The 18610-nt window shown below is 41.8% G+C and overlaps 1 protein-coding gene across 9 annotated transcripts in view; it reads left to right on the top strand.

Moving 5' to 3' along the window:
* The window catches only part of NFATC1 (nuclear factor of activated T cells 1), a 118762-nt gene that overhangs the window by 78053 nt on the left and 22099 nt on the right, over positions 1 to 18610 (top strand). For 5 of the 9 annotated variants that reach the window (XM_071736290.1, XM_071736287.1, XM_071736285.1 and 2 more), the window contains one exon: positions 8116 to 8802. In XM_071736290.1, the coding sequence (XP_071592391.1) occupies positions 8116 to 8802 (687 nt within the window). Of the gene's footprint in view, positions 1 to 8115; positions 8803 to 18610 lie in introns of those variants that run through there. The other 4 variants (XM_071736289.1, XM_071736288.1, XM_071736292.1 and 1 more) reach the window with 4 other exon arrangements.

Here is an 18610-nt window from a genome sequence, read left to right as displayed (position 1 = left end):
AGCTTGCCTCTGGTGACTAGATGTGCCTTAAGTAATGTTTTTTAGAGACCAGCAGTGTGAAAGTGAAGCTCTCAGTGTGCTTCTGAAAAGGGTGAGCCGTGCCCACTGTGCGTTGCTGTCGGCATCCTCCTAACTTCACACCTCTGCTTTCAAATTAGCTCCTGCCTGCCCCACAGATGGTTACAATCAGCAGTTTTCGAGTGAGTGCACTGAGCAGATGTACCTCTGTTTCATCTTGGCTCTTCCACCCACAGCTGACTTTCCAAGCTAAGAGGTAGTGTTAGCAGAAAACAATAAAATGAGGATGCAAAGCATCGCTGCTCTAATGTGAGACAGAGGGCAGCTTTTGCTGAGCTGCTCCTGACAACTCTCACCACTATGTGTATCTGTAGAACTTTATTGCTTAAGGATGTAAGAACTATTAGACGAGCCATGTCTGCAAAATTCTGGTAGTTTGGGGGCAGCTGGGGGAGCGGGACCAAATTCAGTGCCTGGCTTGTGACAGGATCCTAACCTGTGACACGTGCAACACGGCTGCGGCAGCGCCCCGGGGCAGTGCTTCAGCTGTGCCTCACAGCTGGCATGGGGAGAAGAGGAAGGGGGATGTCAGTCAGCAGGTGTGCATTGCTGCCCAGCCCCACTTTCGGTCATCTCTGTGTTCCTAGGGCTATGTGCAAGGGGACCGAGTGTGGCTGAGCCAGGCCTGTTGCCCCAAACCTGCTGGAAGTGCTTCCATCCACCCCAGGGTGCTGCCAGGCTGCTGCAAAGCCCATGCAGATCAGGGCAGGGCAACAGGAAAAAATGGACAAATAGGGTTAGCCCCAGGGGGTTGTTTATTTATTTTATTTTAGGTGAAAATACGAGTCACGTTTGCTCATTTTTTATGCTGTGTGCTGTTCCAGGTTATTTCATTTTGGGTGCTAGGTGACTGATTGTTACTTCTGACATTCTGCAGAGTAACAAAAAGCAGGCTGAGTCGTGCTTCCATTTAAGAGGATCACAAAATTCGTCATCGCTGGGCTCATCAGCCTCTGTGCTCCTTTCCAACAGCTGTGTGAGGTTTGTGGCAGAGGAGAGATGCATAAAGCTCACCAGGTTATGCCCTTTGCTCCCAGTAGCTGGGTCCCCACTAGAGCTGCCCATACTTCATCCAGATGACATCCCATTTCAGGTGTCAGCCATAGCATAGCCAGCCACATCCAATCAGAAGATGGAATCATCTTGGTTTTTCGTTGCAAAACTTTGCCTCACTGTGCGGTGCTCCTTCTTCATCTGTAATACCAAGAAGGGCCATTACCTGTGTGATGTCTCTGTGACAGGCAGGGGTGGAAGAGTACTCACTATATAGAAGCTCCTGGCTGTGTCTGACCAGCAGGTTCCATTGCATCAGCAATGATCACCCGTAACCATTAACTTCCAGTGGATAAAGTTGTCTCTTATTGGTACGTCCGGTTTCAAATATTCCCTGTTAAATGATAAAGCCCAGCCTGTAGTCTAGGTCACTGCATGACCATTTCAAGGACTTCCTCCCTTACTTCTCAGTGATTTCACACGCGTATGTTAGCAAACATGCAGCTTTAGGATCTTACAATTATCTTAAAAGCCAAAAGGTAAAACTCTGTGAGGGAGAATGGGGTTTAAAATTACATGGACAGGCCTACAGGAGATGCTGAGTTTTGTTCTCCTGAAGTGGCTAATTAATCTATTGTAGTGATAAAAGGGGTTGTGGTGGCTGCTAGAGGTGAAATGCGTGGGCAAGGATATCTTTCGCTGGGTTTGCAAGCAACTACATCCATCTCTGAAGACAAAGACCATGTCAGAGCCAAGATGGCTGGGGTCAGCAGTGTCCAAACCTCCCTCCTAGGGCCCTTCCAACCAGCCCATCCCTGCAAAGCTACCAGTAGAACTGTGAAGGATGAAAAGCACTGCATTGCCCTCACACTACTGCCTTGCAGGAACCCTGTCTGCAGCCTCCACTTTCCTGATGTGTTCCCCTCATCATGGCAGCAGGAGTAATGACAGTGATGGCAGTGTAATGTTGTGCTGGATGGTGAAAAAAAAAAAAAGACCTCATCCCAGGGAATTTAAAGATATCTGATAGATACAACATAAAAAAGCTTTGGCCAATGCAGCATGGGTGTTGTGCACAGTTAAACCTCCTGCTCGAGGCAGTAGTGGATAAGGGTGCTGCACCATGGGAGCAGCAGTAGAGCAGCCCACCCAGGGATACCACAGGGCTTGATTCACCCTTTTCAACATTGTAGTGTTTAATAAGGTGTTCCCTTTTTCTCTTCAAAGAATGCTAATGCTTATCTTCGCTATGCTGCTGTTACAAAACAGTGCTATTCTAGTTTCTGAGGGCAGCTGCCCATTGCCTCTCCCCAGCACCAGAGTCAGTCAGCACCAGAGGTGGGGTCCTCACTTTGCTCAAACCTGATGACTGCAGCCAAAGCCACCGCAGCAGCCAGGATTTTCTCTTTGCAGAAATCTAGAGTGGCTAAGCTGTGGATGGAGATTTATCCACATCCCTAACTGTGTCTCCTGTGGGCCATCAACAGAGCAGTGAGAGCAATACGGATGACTTGCCCAGCATCTTCTGAAGGAATGTCTGGTTTGTGGTGAAGAGGGTGCGCTGCCTGGCTCAGAATTGACTGATGGAGGAGGATACCAAAAGCACAGATGGCATTTCAGATCTCAGCTCAGTAATGGAGATCTGGCCATCTAACACCTCAACCTTCTTTGAAAGTCTCATCCCAAATCCTTGCCAATTATGAGACATATAGTCCAGAAGTCGAAGACCTGTGTGTGTGCACATGATGAAAAAAGTAGCGTTTTGATTTTCGTACGCTGACCAAAATCTGTGTGCTGGTGCCAGGGAACTACATCATAGTCTGCGTAGTGAAATGTGTCTATTTTGTTTGATAGGTTAATTCAAATTAAGAGTAAAATAAATACATTATAGTGCCATAAATGTCTGCATTAATAATACTAGGTGGAAATGGGAATTTGTTAGCTTACTGTTAATCAGGATAAGCATCTGTTTAATTTATATGGTTATATTTTCTCAGTTCACATATTTTAACAGCACCCCCAAAAAAATGTTTTCAAACTTATCTGGACTGCTAAAGTGTAAAAGCAAGCAGACCTGTTAAAATGGTCAAAAAATACATGTAATTTATATTTAAGCAGTTTCTGACTCCCTTTACTGAATGTGTATGATTTGTTATTTTTCTTCAAGGTTTGATATATTAACTTTTTTACCTTTTAGAAAAACCTTCAATTTAAACATTGGGCTTGCAGAACTGGCTGAAATACTTCTCACAGATTCAGACTTACACAGAAGGGCTATTGTCTTCTGCCCAGTGCCTCGGTATGATGTCATAGCACAGGTCTCTCTGAGTAAGAAGCTTTGATTTATAGCCAGGGCTGCTGCCAACACACGGTTCTCAGAACTTCGTACTAAATTAGATGACATAATGACATGAGCCCAGCGTCTAAGAAGGCATCGTTGAACCTTTGAAAACCAATTAGCACAGATTGAGTTGCTTATCAGACAAATTTAGAACTGTGAACTCTGTCATATTTTAAGATTCAAAACTGAGGACTATTTAAAATCATCTGTCGTCCAACCTAAGGCATTGTCAAGAAGCATTTGAAAATTCCCCATAGGAACTGAACTTGCACTTTTTTTTTTTTCTTTTTTATGGCAAGGGCCTGATCCTTCATCAGATTAAGTTCTCTTAAATGGGTAACATGACTTTTGAGTGTAAGCGTATGTAAAAACTGCTTCATCTTTTCTAATTAAAGTTTCGCAAATTCTGGCTTTTTTGCCACAATTTATCATTGGCACATCTCAGTGTATGGCAAATTCAGCCACAATTTTTCATTCTATCCAAGCTGAAAGTCTGAGACTAGGTGTTACCTCAGCACCACAGAGCAGCTTTTAGACAAAATGCTTCTTGCCATTTGATATGGCTCTGCTGCATTTTGGAAAGTCTGGTTTCTGCTAAAAGTGCTTGCAGACTCTGAACAGCTGTAGGGCTTTCCAGTTAATTGCCAGACCAGGCTTGTTGTGTGACAAAGACTGTCCCTTTCAAATGGTAGATTTTTACCAAGTTATTTAAGATTTGGAATATTTGATCTAGAGCTTAGTCAGGCTAATACTGTTCTCTTTCGAATATTAATCCTGAGAAAGTTAACTGTATTGTGTATCACATTGCATCCACCTGTGTGAAATACCCACTTGTGCAAGTGGGTGATGGTGGAAGTGGATACGTATCATGCCTCCACAGGGATTTGAGAATCAAACCCCTTCTTCTTGCTCTGGCCTGTATAGATTTGCACTTGATCAAGCATAAGTCATTAGGTAAGCAGTAACACTATCCTGGAGTTGGTCAGTAATCAGCCCTGGCTGCTCTGGAAGAACCCACTGGGTTCCTGCCTAGGAGAAAATGGTGAAGGTGAGCATGCAAGTTTTGTGCCCTTAACTGCTCACCCCAGCTAAGGAGCTCAGCCCCACAAAAGTCAGTGAGACAGCAGGTAGAGCATGTTAGGAGCTGGTAGCCTTATTACATGCAAGTATTTTAAATTTTTGGGGTAATATCATAGACACTGTTGTGGTAGTGAGTACAGGTACAGACCATTCCTGATATGGTTTTGGAAGATGTGCCTTGAAGTACCCACAGTTTCTGTTTTGGGCCCTTTGCAATCCTTTACGAAGTGGAAGTGAAGAGTTTCCCTTTTAAAGAAAGAATATAAAGAATATAAAGTGATTTACACGATTTTGACACTGTCAAAGTACTTTCAGAATGACCAGATCAGACCCACAGATCATTTGATTTTGGAAATACGAACACTGGCAAAAATTTTTGAACCTTGTGACTCAATTTGTTGAAGTTACATAGACTAGGGAGAAGCAGATACGAGATAGAGTGTCATGAACTGTTAACTGGTGTAGTGCAGCAACAGGTAGTTTATCTCTCCTCCATAAGTCAAATTATATTGTTGTCTATGTGAAACACAGAAGTTGAGGTATAGCCAGAAAGGAAAATGTGGATGTCTTACATTTCTTCTGGCATTGTTAGCTTTACAGGTCTGATTCCACATCATCTGGGTCATTAGTAAAGGTTTCTCCAGGCTGAAAAAAAAAAAAAAATCCTAAAGAGCTTCCTTCTTCAAACTGGTACCCTGTAAAGACATTTTCACTGGTTTAAAGGGCAGTGAGTGGGTACCATACTAGCTTGGTAAGATTCATATGTTCAGCCTGCACAGTGTTAAATGGCTATACAAATGGCAAAACACTCAAAAGTCAGATACAAATCCCCTCACCATTTCAGCATTAATATTTTACATCTTTCTTTGTGAGACCTATTCTAGTGTTGAGATTAGCATACAAACAAAATAAATGACAGCAAGTGGAGACTTCTTTTTTACTGTGTTGAAAAAGCACATTACAAAAGGTTATGGAGGCAGCATGGTTGAACAAGTTCAGACACCTCTAAGCCTAAGAGCAGGTAGTATCTGTCTATTTAAAGACAGTTTGTTTCCCATTATATGAAATAACTGATGCTCAGGGGTATCAGTTCAGAGTAATACAAGAGGACAATGTAAACGAATGTCAAATAGAATGGAAAACCTTGTTAATCTCAGATGCCTTCTTGTTTCCCTCTTCAGCTACCAACCACTCACCAGCAAACAAGCTACTGTGACTTACCCTGACTGGTTTTGTAATTAATATCAGCTTCTATTTTCCCTCTGAACTCTGAATTTGTCAGCTAGGAGTGTCCTTAAGATGCTGTCCCCATCTCCAAGAGAGTTTTTGGACTAACAGGTCTGGATTAGAATCCCTTCTGTCCATCAGTCTTTCACCCAGTCCAGAGCAAGACTTACTGGTCACCCTCTCTTAGTTGCAACAGGTGTATTTCAGTGTAGCAACATCTGAAAACAAATGCCCAGTGTTCACGGACACTAATCTGACCTCCAGATAGATTGCATGGCATTGCATTAATGTAGAAAAAGTTAACAGTGAAGTGACAAAAACTGGTGACTGGTAAACCAAGTAGCAAAGATGTGCTGTAGAAGAGCTACAATGAAAAATCAGCCTGAGGTCAAGAATTTACCTTCTTTAAAGTCTCCAACCTCCCTGCCACCAGGGTTATAACCCTTCCGTAGGTTATAACAAGTCAGACAACTCCAGGGTTTATTGGAGTTGAATTGCCAATGTCTGAGCTTGGAATTACTTAGCACAGGTGTTTCTATAACAGTGATATATTGGGAAAATTCAGTGTTCAACAACCATCATATTTCCAGCTGTGCTGTGGTTAGTGCTAGTACAGTGAACCTAATATAAAACATGTGAGAATATTTGCTAGCTCAGGAACTTGTTAAAGGTATTTTCTTACAACATCTGAGCTGCTATGTTTATCTAGGTGTGTTTCTTTGGTCTTGCATTTTCATAAAGGGTGTGATACTGGTTTTATAAAGCTGTCACTGAACCTGGAATCCGCTTCTCTGCAACCAAGTGCATTAGTAGCCCTGCTAGCCAGTGTACTGCACATGAGCAGGTGAAAATAAGATTATGAAGAATCCAATGACAGTCCATTATCCATAGCACGTTTGTCTTGAGCAGCACCTGTGCATCTGTTACATATATAGTCATGTTTTTACTAGGGGCGCTAGAAATCTTAAAACAAGTGTTGCAAGAATCTATATGTGAAAGAACATAAAAAGAGTAAAGTTAACAAGAGGCTAGGGGACTGTTAAACAAGGGTAGTGAAGTGCATTCACCAGCAGCAAAATTTGTGCATGTTAACAGAGATTTTATATGCACACATGCACACGTGCATTTTTAGGGGTTCAAAAGACTCAAGCACGAGCATAGTAAATGGCTGGAGAACGTATAACAGTGTTTGTAAAATACACTCTAATAAAAATACAGAGATGCTCATAACATTTTGAAAGATAATGTCCAGTGTTACTGTAAATTTACAGCAGTACCCTTAAGTGATTGCTGTTCCTGTGGATGCCTTTCTAGGAAAGAAGATAAATGCCCCTGTGCATCCATACTCAATTATATACGTTGAGAGTTGCATCTGGTTAGAAAAAATGCATCTGCAGACTAGCTAGGCCCTATTATTTATAATTTTTCTAGTAGAGAAAGTGAATGTCTTTTAATTAGGCATTGCATATGTTGCAGGAGAAGCAGCAAAGGCAAACCCTGTCTGACTTGAGAAAGCATCTCTACATTTGTCATGGCTGATTTGATGCTCATAGACAGTGATTCTGCTAATGTGCAGGTGGTATTCAGAGACATGTCTTGGCAGCTCAATTAGAGCCTCTTTTGGGTCAATGGGTAAAGCAAGCAGAGGAGTTTCTCTGGGACAGGAGTAAGTTTTTCTTGATAGTCAGAGACTGCATTCACATTTGTTAGGAGCTGGCATTAGCAGGTTGGATCGAACTTAGAATCATGGAAAGCTGTATGCAACTTACTGACTATTTTACACCCATTGGCTGGTGAGTGAGATTAAACACAATCATGTAGAAACTAAATAAATCAAATCCTTTTCTTTCAAAAATACCCTCATAATTGAAAACTTCTTGTACGTAGTAGTTTGTCATGTATCTTTGCAATTTTACTTCCACTGAACTCTGAAAGCCCTATCTCTACCTTATTATGCACTAGTTTACCAAATGTGTGGACATTTATCAAATAGGCCATCAGTAGCCACAGAAATGTGGTAGTATATCCAAGTTAAAATTCTTGCTTTGATTACTACAAATCCATGGTGCTCTTTGGTCTAAAGCTTCCACCGAAGCACAGCGATTTGCAAATAGATCTTTATAGCACATTAGTGCTGGAGGAGAGTCCAAAGAAAAAAGTCCTTTTCAATATTAGAACCAGCTGTGACTTTTTTGTGCTGATGACTCATTCTTTTTTTTCTTTTTTTTTTCTCTTTTTTTTTTTTTTTTTTTTTTTATAGGGTGGGAGAACTAGGCAAAAGACACAGAGTCTTATTCAAGACGATGTTTGTTTTGCAAAGGGTATCCTAGCCACAAGCCAACTTGATCATACCAATATGCAACTTATGTTTATTTAAAACTTTTTTCTTTTAACAGTTCCAATTATAAAAACAGAACCCACAGATGACTATGAGCCTGCTCAAACCTGTGGACCAATGAACCAAGGCTTAAGTCCCCTCTCTAAACCATACTACAGCCAGCAGATCATGATGCCTCCCGATCCCGGTTCCTGCCTCGTGGCTGGCTTTGCCTCCTGTCAGCAGAGGAACGCCGTGATGTCACCTTCTCCCAACACAAGCCCCAAGCTGCACGACCTTTCGTCCTCTCCTTACAAGTGCATCCCCAACACAGGCCACAGTCACCTTGGACTTCAGCAGCCCACTGGAGGTGTCCCCACCATACAGGAAGTGCCAAGATCTATAGTTGTGCACCCAGGCTCCCCCGAGCAATCATCTCACATCATGCTGCAGCCGCAGGTGAGTCAACATCTGAGCAGTAGCTGTCCCCTTGGTTATCAACAAACACTCTATCCCAACAGTCCCTCTTCTCCAGTTCCATCTGTTACCCAAGAGCCAACCTATTTGCAGTCCTGCAGTCCAACTCATTCATCCATAATGGGTCAACAGCAGCAGCAACTGCCGAAGGTTCACAGAAGTGAGTCTCCAACAACCCAACCACTGTCATTGCCAGAGTTACATCAGGAAAGTAATCATAATTTGGCCCCTATTCCTGTAACGATCAAGCGAGAACCTGAGGAATTGGACCAGATGTACCTGGATGATGGTAAGTCTCCACGGCATAGGTTTGCGTTCAACCATGTTACTCTATCAGTGAGTTCCCTTAACCTTATCCTCCTTTCGAATCCTGGTGGAAAAAAGTTCAATTAACAGCCTGGTGGAATGGTGCGGACTTTTGCTTGGATTGTGTCTATATGGTAAAAGGCTCTTTAATTTCATTTGCAATAATGAAACCGTGTTATCTAAGCATTAAATGCTGTTAGTTACCATAGAGCTAGCTGCATGACTGATAGCTATGTTGCAGTAATCTTAGTCTTACAGTCTTACACCCATGACAGTGACCTGCGAAGCTGGAGTGAAAATATTTAACATTGCCCCACCCATAATGCAGTGAGACATCTGATGTGCAAATCAGTTCACTGAAACTAAATTATAAACTACCCTACTTCAGTTGAGAAGTTTCAAATTAAAAAGGGAGGCACAGCTTTCAGCATAACTTTTTAGTCTGGTGGCATCTGACTGATTTTATTCTACTCTTGTGGACTTGCTGTTGCTCTTATTTTTTTTTTCTTCTTTTGTAAGATTCTATATGTATGCACCACTGAAAAGTTAAAATGCTGTGATGGACTTGTCAGACTCTAGTTGCCACAGATTTATTAGTCAAGTGTAATAAAAGGCATAACCTGGAATTTGAGTTTGTGACCTCACTGAACTGTGGTTTAACACTTGCTGCTAAGTATCTCAGTAGTATTCTGGACCATCACCTTCATGCAGTACATGAGTTCCCTTCCAATAGCCCCATAACTTCATATATCATGTTGTTTGAATAAATGCCTTTGAAATGGCTGCATTGAAACTAATTAGTGCCAAGGAAAATCTGAATGTGATTGTCTTTCATGAAGAATTTAAAGACAATTCATTGCACTGTTTTTAAAGAAGAGTCATTTAGTTCTTCTATTTTAAACAGCATGAAAGTCACTGAATTAGGATTACAAATGAATGTTCTGGAGCTTGAGTAGCAGCCTTCTGCTTTTCAGCTCTAGGAAAATTATCATTATTGGTTACATAATGGACAGGTCTAAGAAATTGTTCTAATTAGTTCAGTTCACTGAAGTTTTGCACAACACATCTTTTATGACAAGGTGTCATATAGTGTGCATTTTTACCACATATCTATGCTATAAGGAGAAAGATTTCAACAAACCAAACAAGAAGTATACCCAGCCAAAACAACAAGCCAAATTTTGGTTTTGAGAGTAATCAGAAGTTATCTGCGGAAGAAAGAAAACACAGATAAAATCTAAACCTGGTCTATAGCTGATTTTCTACAAAAGCACAAGAAATGGGCAACCTTTCTGCCCCACTTCTTCAAAATCCAGCAACTACTTCTCTAGCCATATTGTGAAAGTTGCCTTTGGTTTGGCTCTTCTGGAGAGATGGAACTGCAGCTCAGGGATGAAGGGTAAACCTCCTCAGCCATGCCTTCTTCAGGTTTCTCCTGGAGGAACAGAGGAACTTCGCTACTGTGTGGAAAGAGTTGCTACTGAGAAAGAGGTTATTTTTTTTTCAGCAGTGCTCATTCTCTTCCTCTACTGTACACAAGTGCACACCAATCCTCTGACAGATAATCAGAAGTAATTGTAGAATCCACCATGTACATCTACACTGATACTTGAAGTTAACCTTGAAGAAGTCTTCCGCTAGCCAAATGCAGATATACTTCCCTTTGGCATCCAGCAGGCTATCGAAGTCATTCTTTGGCTGACCACAAGAACTACAGACCCAGAAAGAATTCATAGACGTAACAGTCGTGCTAACAATATATAATAGAAAACATTAACCTAGTAGTTCCAAAAAATGACACCACCAGTTGTCTCTAAGGATTGTAATCAGTAATCAGAGGAAGCCCTTATAAAAATCAGGTGTGGACTACAACTGTCCTCTTGTCTGAGTATTTGAATAGTCAAGAGAGAAAGTACGTAGCAGAGAGTCTAAAGGAAGGAAGTGTATCTTGTGGGACTTGGGTGGACCAAGATCCTTTCTCCAAACCATGCCTTATACACAGAGCACAGGAGCACAAAGCTGTGAGTCAAGCTGGAAGCCCATTTGGGTCTATGCTATATGCATTTCAAGGAGGCAGCCTTACCACCACCAGGGCAGACACTGGTTTCATACTGTGTTCAATTGGATGTAACTGCAGGCTCCCATGGAAAGGGTGGCCTCAGTCTGTCTTCCCCTTAGCCACATGTTCTTGCTGCTTCCTTTGAGTCATATCAATTGATTATGGAGCAGCAGAGCAGGCTAATGGAAAATTAAAATTAACCTGCCAAAAATAGCAAAACCCATGTAATTTTCCACTGGGTCAGCTTATGGAACCACATCCCCTGGGTCCAGTATCTGGGTCCGGCCCATGAGATGGGCAGGAAGCCTGTTGCTGCCAGTCAAGGAGTGTAGCAGGACTGCTCTGAGTGGCTGCAGCCCACCCCTAGGCTGGAGTAAGTGCAACTTGAATCCACATCTGATGTCATCCTCCCCAGCAACTCTCTAATCAACTCATCCAGTCTTAGTGAAAAATCCCCTTCTCATGCTCATCTCTTAGTTATGGAAGGACAACATCTGGGCTGCCTTGCCCACTCTCAGAGGGCAGTGTGCCCACCACGGTGGCTGCCTGGAAACCACCAGTAATTGCTCCTGGTGTCCCACGTAGGTGCTGTTCACCAAGGTCTGCACTGAAAAGGCAAAACACTCCACATATGCGATGCCTTTGTTCCTGGTGCCTCTTCATTCAGGCCTCTGGCCATGACTGGAATGAGGGAGAAAAGGTTTTGCAGGGCGGCTCATACGAAATAGGAGCAACTGGTTTTTCTTGTGCATGGTTTTTGGGGCAACCGGAGATTTTAAGCCATTACTATTTTTTCTTGTTAGGATCATATCTGTCTTTAAGGGTTTTCCTTGTTGGAGGAGTGGGTAGGATATCTGTGATTTATGACCATATTCTGAAAACCAGAAATATCAAATCATACCCATGAGTAAGGACAGTCTTTTTCTTTTTTTTCTTTAGATTTATTGCCAGACTACCTCATTATAATTTGTTGTCTTACTGATAAAGTTCATATCTCTGCATACAACATGATTTAAACTTTGTTTAGTATTTTTTATAAACTTTGCACCTGTGAACAATATGAAACACAGAGAAAGCTAAGATGTACCTGACTTCTTTCTTGCTTGATACATTATATATACCCACAATTTACCTCATCCCTGGAGTAACTTAAAAGTAACAAAATGTTTTAATAGCATTAAAATTAAATTGTCAAATCATCACTCTGTTAAAAAAAAGTATCTTCATGGTGTCTTGTAGCTATTTAATGCTTCCAGTTTTACCTGAAAGTACTTATGAAGTTTGAGGTATAGACACACCTAACATACTCATGGGACTACCAGACAGATAAAATACCTAACTGGTTATGCCAGATAATATTTGATAAAATTTTTTGGTTGCTTCTTTACCACTTTGGAGAGGTTTGATTTATGTATCTAATATATGTATAGCAGTCTTGGGCCAGGCATATACAGAAATACTTTTGGTTTCAGCTTATGGGATCAGAGCAATATTCGTTATTTTTGGCCTCGAGGATTTCCAAATATAGACCATCTATACTGCAGAATATAGATGGAAAAAAAGAGTCAGGGAGTTTGTATAAATATATATTCTGCATGTGATATTTTTCTGCATAAGTAACAGTGAACAGCTGAAGTGATATAAAGGGAGCACCCAAAGAGGTTTCCATTTTGGCAAATAAGTTTTGTTGTTGGCAGAACTGTTTGAAATCAAAATCTACAGTAGCCACCTGGGCTACTTATTAAATGTGCTGTCCTTCTTTGTATGTGAATATATGATACAACACATAGAACATGTTTAAAGCTCACCCCGTAAAGTGATACCTGATATGTTATGGCTATGCTCTTGATCTTGAAAGGTATCTGGCTTGTATAACAGCACTTGTTTCAAATAATTCTTAATTCAGTCTCCTGACAAAGTTTCTGACTGATTCCCGTTGCTGCTTTCATGGCAGGATTTGATTCAGAGCAGCTGAAATGTGGCCTTTATGCCTGGTTTTGGTCCTCTTCAGAATCTCTTGGTCTTTTGCAGCGATTTAGGGAGTGTCTACGGACCTCCTCGTGCCAGGCATCCTCGCAGACCACACCAGGGCTCATGCTGGCTCCATGTGCCCCTGCCAGCTCTGCCCTAAACACTGATGGTTACCTGACATTTCCCTTTCAGATCTAACCTGGGGGAAGTGCAGGGTGCTGGGGTGGTGGAGTTCATGGAAAATCCTAGTACAGGCAGACTTGGGAGGGTAGGGGGACAGAGGGGCCTCTTCTGTACAAGTCCTTGCAGTAATTGCTTTTAAAAGAGAACACATTACTTGGGGATCAGTGAGTCTGATACAGCCTTGTGTGGTATGAGGTGGAATTGGAATTGCTTGAAGAGATGGCCATTTTGGGGAAGCTACAATATGTTGAGAACTCTTCTGGGTCCCTTGGACCAGTCATTTTCTCAATGGAATGTGAAAATTTACCTGATTTATATCTCACTTTTGAATGTGCTACTGTTGCTGCCCCACCAAGTAGGATTTGAGTCAAAAGCTGTTCTAGCCTGCTCTTGAACTAATCCTGCTTCTTTTCTGTTGACCAGGATAGCTCAAATAATTATTCCGAATTTTAAATATTTTTCTCAGTGATAGAAGAACCCCCAAGGCAGAGGTCATGTAGGCTAAGTTCTGACAGCTTTCAGGATGTCTAGGCAGCTGGGAACTGGCCAGGCTCACAACAGGAGATGCTGACAGTGACTTGAAATTACCTTCCTTATCCCCATTTCCCTTTGGTGGACCTAGTGCTGCCTGGGTGGAACACAGAACTGAGCTTTTATTACGCCAGGATGGAGAGAGTTCAATTAGGTATGCTAAAGCCAAGAAACATTTTTCAAGTTGCAGTTGGCACTCCCATCAGTTATTACATTTTTTACCTGCAGCAGAATGACACTCAGTTGTGAAATTATTTCCTGTCATTAGAAACATCAAAGAAAGCAGTTTTCATTACAGATGAAAATGAAGCTGTTTCAAAAAAGCAAGAGGGAAACACATTGGTATCAACAGGAAAAAATATATGTCTTGCATTCTCAGCAGATTTCAAGGTGTATGGTACATGCTATAGTGATCCCATTTTTTACATTAAGACACAGAACTTTACAAAACCAGTTTTTGACTGAAAATAAAGCAGCAGCCTGGAGGATTCTTTTATCAAGGTATGCTGGAGTACTGAAGCTGAAGATCTTGTCTTCTCTGAGCTTTGCTTGGATTCTAATTTCAACTTTTGAGTTGCAGTCCTAGTCATGTTGAAATCAAAGGCATGCTCCCATTGCTGGCAATGGAGCCAGGGTTCCACCCGACATTGAAAAAACTGTTTTCCAGAATGCCCCAAGTTGTGTGTAGGAGCCAGAACTGGAATAGCAATATTTGAAAGACAGATCTCTTGTCTGAAGAGGTGTACACTAATTCAGCCTCCTCCTGCCCACGCAGGCACATCTCGATCCTGATCTTGACTTGATCGGATCTATAAATCTTTGGGTAGTAAGATGAAAATACATAGGCCATAAATGAAGGTGTCTGATGTTTAGATATGTAGCTAACAAAAAGTATCAGAACCACATCATCATCTTTCTTAAAACAAAGAGGCTTTTGTTCTTGTGATTGTCTTTGCACAGCTGCAAGTTTTATAGCTCTATGCCAATGAATGCACTCATTGCAACTTTTATTTTACTCTGAAAAGGTAAATTGGGAGCATTAAGTCCCCAATAAGTATGTAAAAGTGGCAGAACCACAGGTAAAGTGTTACTGAAAGCTGCAGCCCTGCCAGCCATTTCACTTTAAACATGGCTCTTTTAAAAATAACTTTTGCAGTAAAAGCTGTAACTCCTGGATGTAATATGAGCTATTGCTAATGTCATTTCCATGAATTGCTTACAGTGTTGAACTGTTAGATGTCTGACAAGTCCATATATCTCCTATACAGTATATATGAAAGTTTTTTGCCTCTAAACCATATGTTATTTTTTCACTCCTCTATATTCTTCAAGTGCACGTGGTTTGGTGATATAGTTTATTTGAACAGGAATCATAGCAGACAGAATTATTCTTTTGCTGAAATGTATCCTTTTTCATATATCTCAGCTTCATGATTAAAGTGATAGGCTTTCAAGGCATTAAGTTTAGTCTGCTGCTGCCACAATTACACCTTTGAAAACTTCTGCGTGTGCTCAGTGATTTCCAGTAGTCCAGATGTCATTAGAAGAACACGCAGGTAGTCTGTAAAGTCCAGTAACACTGTCTGCGCTTTGGTCTGGCTTGGGTGAGCTTTTTCCTCACTCCCTCTTGGCCAAGCCTCGTAGTTCTGGGAGAAAACAAATAGCTTTCCTCATGGAAAGTTTTACTTAATCTGGCATGCTGCCTGAGCCTAGACCCTCCTCATCCTAACGATGATTGAGAGTGTACATGCTACTGTGATAAAACATGCTGAGTCGTTAACATTTGGGGCTTGAGTTGTACACGATGAGTAAGGGAGGACTGAAGTAATGCATTCAAGTCAGACCTTCAGTGAACTTGCACGTCTGGGTTTGAAGGGTATCCTGTTACATGAAACCGCACACCCGCAGGATCGGGTTTTGCTGTTTCTAGCAGATTTGCTGAATTTGCTCTCCCTGGAGGCCCACCAGAAGAAAGTGCCCAGAAGAGCAGCTGAGCTGACCAGACTAGGTGTCATTCCTGCTTTTCTCCAGTCCCAGGTGTGCAGTTGCCCACAGAGCAGACCTGCCTATACCTCTTAGCTGCAGTATGCTGTGAAATTTAGCAGCAAATTTGGCTTTCTTCTGACATCAACACTTGGATTTCCAGGAGGTCCTTGAGTCTGAAGCTTTCAAGGAAGTGTAGAGTCCCTTCAGGGAAGTTCTGTGTGCCTCCAACTTTATTGAGAGATGGTAGACATTGGCAGAGGGAGCAGGAGACTGGCCAAGTAGTGGGAAAACTGCAGGAATCAGCAAGCAGTGCTTTGCAATGTTTTGATACTCAAGTGTTTTTGGTGTTGAAAACCCAGCATTTGCATGATGCACATTTGCACACACAACTTCACATTAAACATTTTGAGTCATTAAGTGTTCAGCTGAAGCTGTGTTGCACTCCCTCTTTTCAGCTAAGAGCCGGCTTCACGCTGAAGCCCTGCTAGTGGCTGTACAGTTAGCTGGGGAAGAAGTCACTTCTCACTCCTATGCCTTATTTGTTCTATTTCCATAGTAATAGCTGTTGGCATTGCTGTTTCAAATGGTAAAGGTTTTGTGGGTTATTTTCTGTAAGTTTTCCTTGGCAATCAGGGGAGAAGAAGTTGCTGTATCTGAGCCTTGGTAACATTTACATCTGCTTTTAGGCCTGTGGGAGTGCCAAAGTAAATATGTGGCTTGCAGAAGCACAAGCTTCATAAGAATGCATCGTTCCAATGTAATTAATTTTAGGAATACGTTGTTTGCTTGAAGTGTTTCTGCTGAGCTGTGCAGTGTTCACTTGTCAGGTATGGCTGCGTGGCTCATGTACGGCTCTCATGTGCTTGAACTCATCTCAGTAACACAGCTCTCGGGAAGTTGTTTCAGAAAACCCCTCTTCTCCAGGGAGCAGAGTCTCACACAGGGCTGAAGCAGGGCCACCAGCTCAGCCCAGCAAACACACGCATGTCAAGAGGAAGCACTCTCATGAATAAACTCCCCAATTTCACATTCGGTGCTCTTGGCTAAATACTGGCAAGAAGCTGGGGATCACAGAGCAGCAGCAGCACAGGGCCTGCCTCTGCTCCCTCTTAAGTCAATAACACCATTCCCTTTGGGTTTGGTGGGAATGGGACCAGGCATATGGCTGGTAGTTAAAATGCATAATAGGTGCATTCATTGAAATCTCGTCGCTGATAGACAGGCAGAGGGGGAGTCTTTCCTTGCAGATTCCTGCATGGCACAGTTGATTGTTTCATCTGTGTCTGCCAGACAGCTGGGGGATTCGGTCATGGGCCTGATAGTGGCTTGACCATTTCTGTCAAGAGTGGGCTGTCTGATAACCTGGCTCCTGCTCTTTCCTCCTTTCTGAAGAGCTAATACTGATTGTAACCAAAGCAGGCACTGGCTTTCCACACCAGCCTTATCTCCAGGCTAGGAGGAAGCTTATGAAAGAAAACAGCCCCTCAAAATGTTCCCCTCCTCCTCTGTCACTGGGGAAGCCTGAAAAGTCTGGACATTGAAAATACCTGGATGCAGTTGGTGAGTAAGAAAGACATTAGGAAAACCATGGTTCTGTTCCCTGTTGGCCAGCATGGATGGATCTGAGTGCAAACCAAGGAGCTGGACCAACCCTCTGCCTGCTTTACAGGCTCTGCTTTGTTGGTAGGTCTTCTATATTTTGCTCATGTTGAAACCTACTTCAAGACAAATACCAGAAAGTGAAGTGGTGGTGCAACTATGTCAAAGTTCTCAAACTATATTGTTCCTGAACATGTGAATTTCAATATGAGCACTTGAACAGTCTTGAAAAGTAATTCTATAGACTATCAAAGTCAGTAATTAGTGGATTCAGTTCACTGGTCCTTATGTAGTTATAGCTCATGTTATTCAAGTCTCACATATGCAGAAGAACATTCCTCACTTGCCTTGTCTTTGAACAACTGAAGGATGATTTTTCTAGTTAATTTTGGTCCTTCTGGAGCTATATGGGAGTACAGACAAGACAAGATTTGACCCTTCATGTCTGTGCTGTCCAGGTTGCTCTTGATCTTAGATTTCTGTGGGAGCTAGTGATAAAGATTGGTTCCATTTCATAACTCTTGTGATATCTTGCAGAATGGGTATTGCAGTAGATATTACAAATCAATTTTGATATCCTGAGAGCAGCAGTCAGGTTTTTTAGAGCTTTAGGGAAAATACATGTTTCACTGCCACCTCATAGCAAAATCTTCTGCAAATTAGAAAAAATGCCCTTTTTGAGTCACAAGAAAAGCCTTGGTTTAACTTGTATTTCTATCCTGTATATGCAAATCCAGGCACACATAAAGAATGTGTGCACGTATACATATGTGCATACGTACACAGACATATGTAATGAATTATAAGACTCAGTATACTAATTTTTTTTCTTCTCTGAAGTCATGGTGGGTGAAAGTGATGTAAATCTCTTCTATTCATGACTTATTTATCTAAAAATCCTGCAGGTATGCTTGCTGCATAAAATCTTTCAGGAACATGAAGTCAGGTGAAGCCCATTCTGTTGTGCACAGTCTCTGGACTGCAATGTGCATTGCAGCTCTGAAATCTGGCTCCATACTTCTTTATGCCTCTGAGATGCATTTTTTAACTGATCCTGAATGTTTTTCAGGCATAGAGCTTTTGTTATCCAGCTATTCTTTTGGCATACTGAAGAAACTGGTGAAGATGATCTTGTTGTTAGTTGGCCTTTTTTCCCCTGTGAAAACTGTTCCACCATGCTACTGCTATTCTCTTGGGGACTTTCACTTCTGAGCATCTGCATGAGCCATTAAAAATTTCTCCAGGCATCTTCTCCTTGTAGCAATGTCTCTGGGTTAGTAATAGTGGCAGGTTCAAATGTGCTTATCAATCTAAATGATCATATGTGAAATTGTCATTTAGAAGGAGGTTAGCAGATAAACTGTTTCTGATTTTTTTTTTTCCAGTTATGCACACCCTTGTTTGTTTTCTTCAAAATTTCCCTGACTCATTGACTGTTAACTGTTGTGTGAGATGATACAGA

The sequence above is a fragment of the Heliangelus exortis genome, chromosome 2 (assembly GCF_036169615.1).
Source record: "Heliangelus exortis chromosome 2, bHelExo1.hap1, whole genome shotgun sequence".
Classification (NCBI taxonomy): Eukaryota; Metazoa; Chordata; class Aves; order Apodiformes; family Trochilidae; genus Heliangelus; species Heliangelus exortis.
The sequence above is the reverse complement of the archived record's forward strand: the minus strand, read 5'-3'. Positions and strand labels throughout refer to the sequence as shown.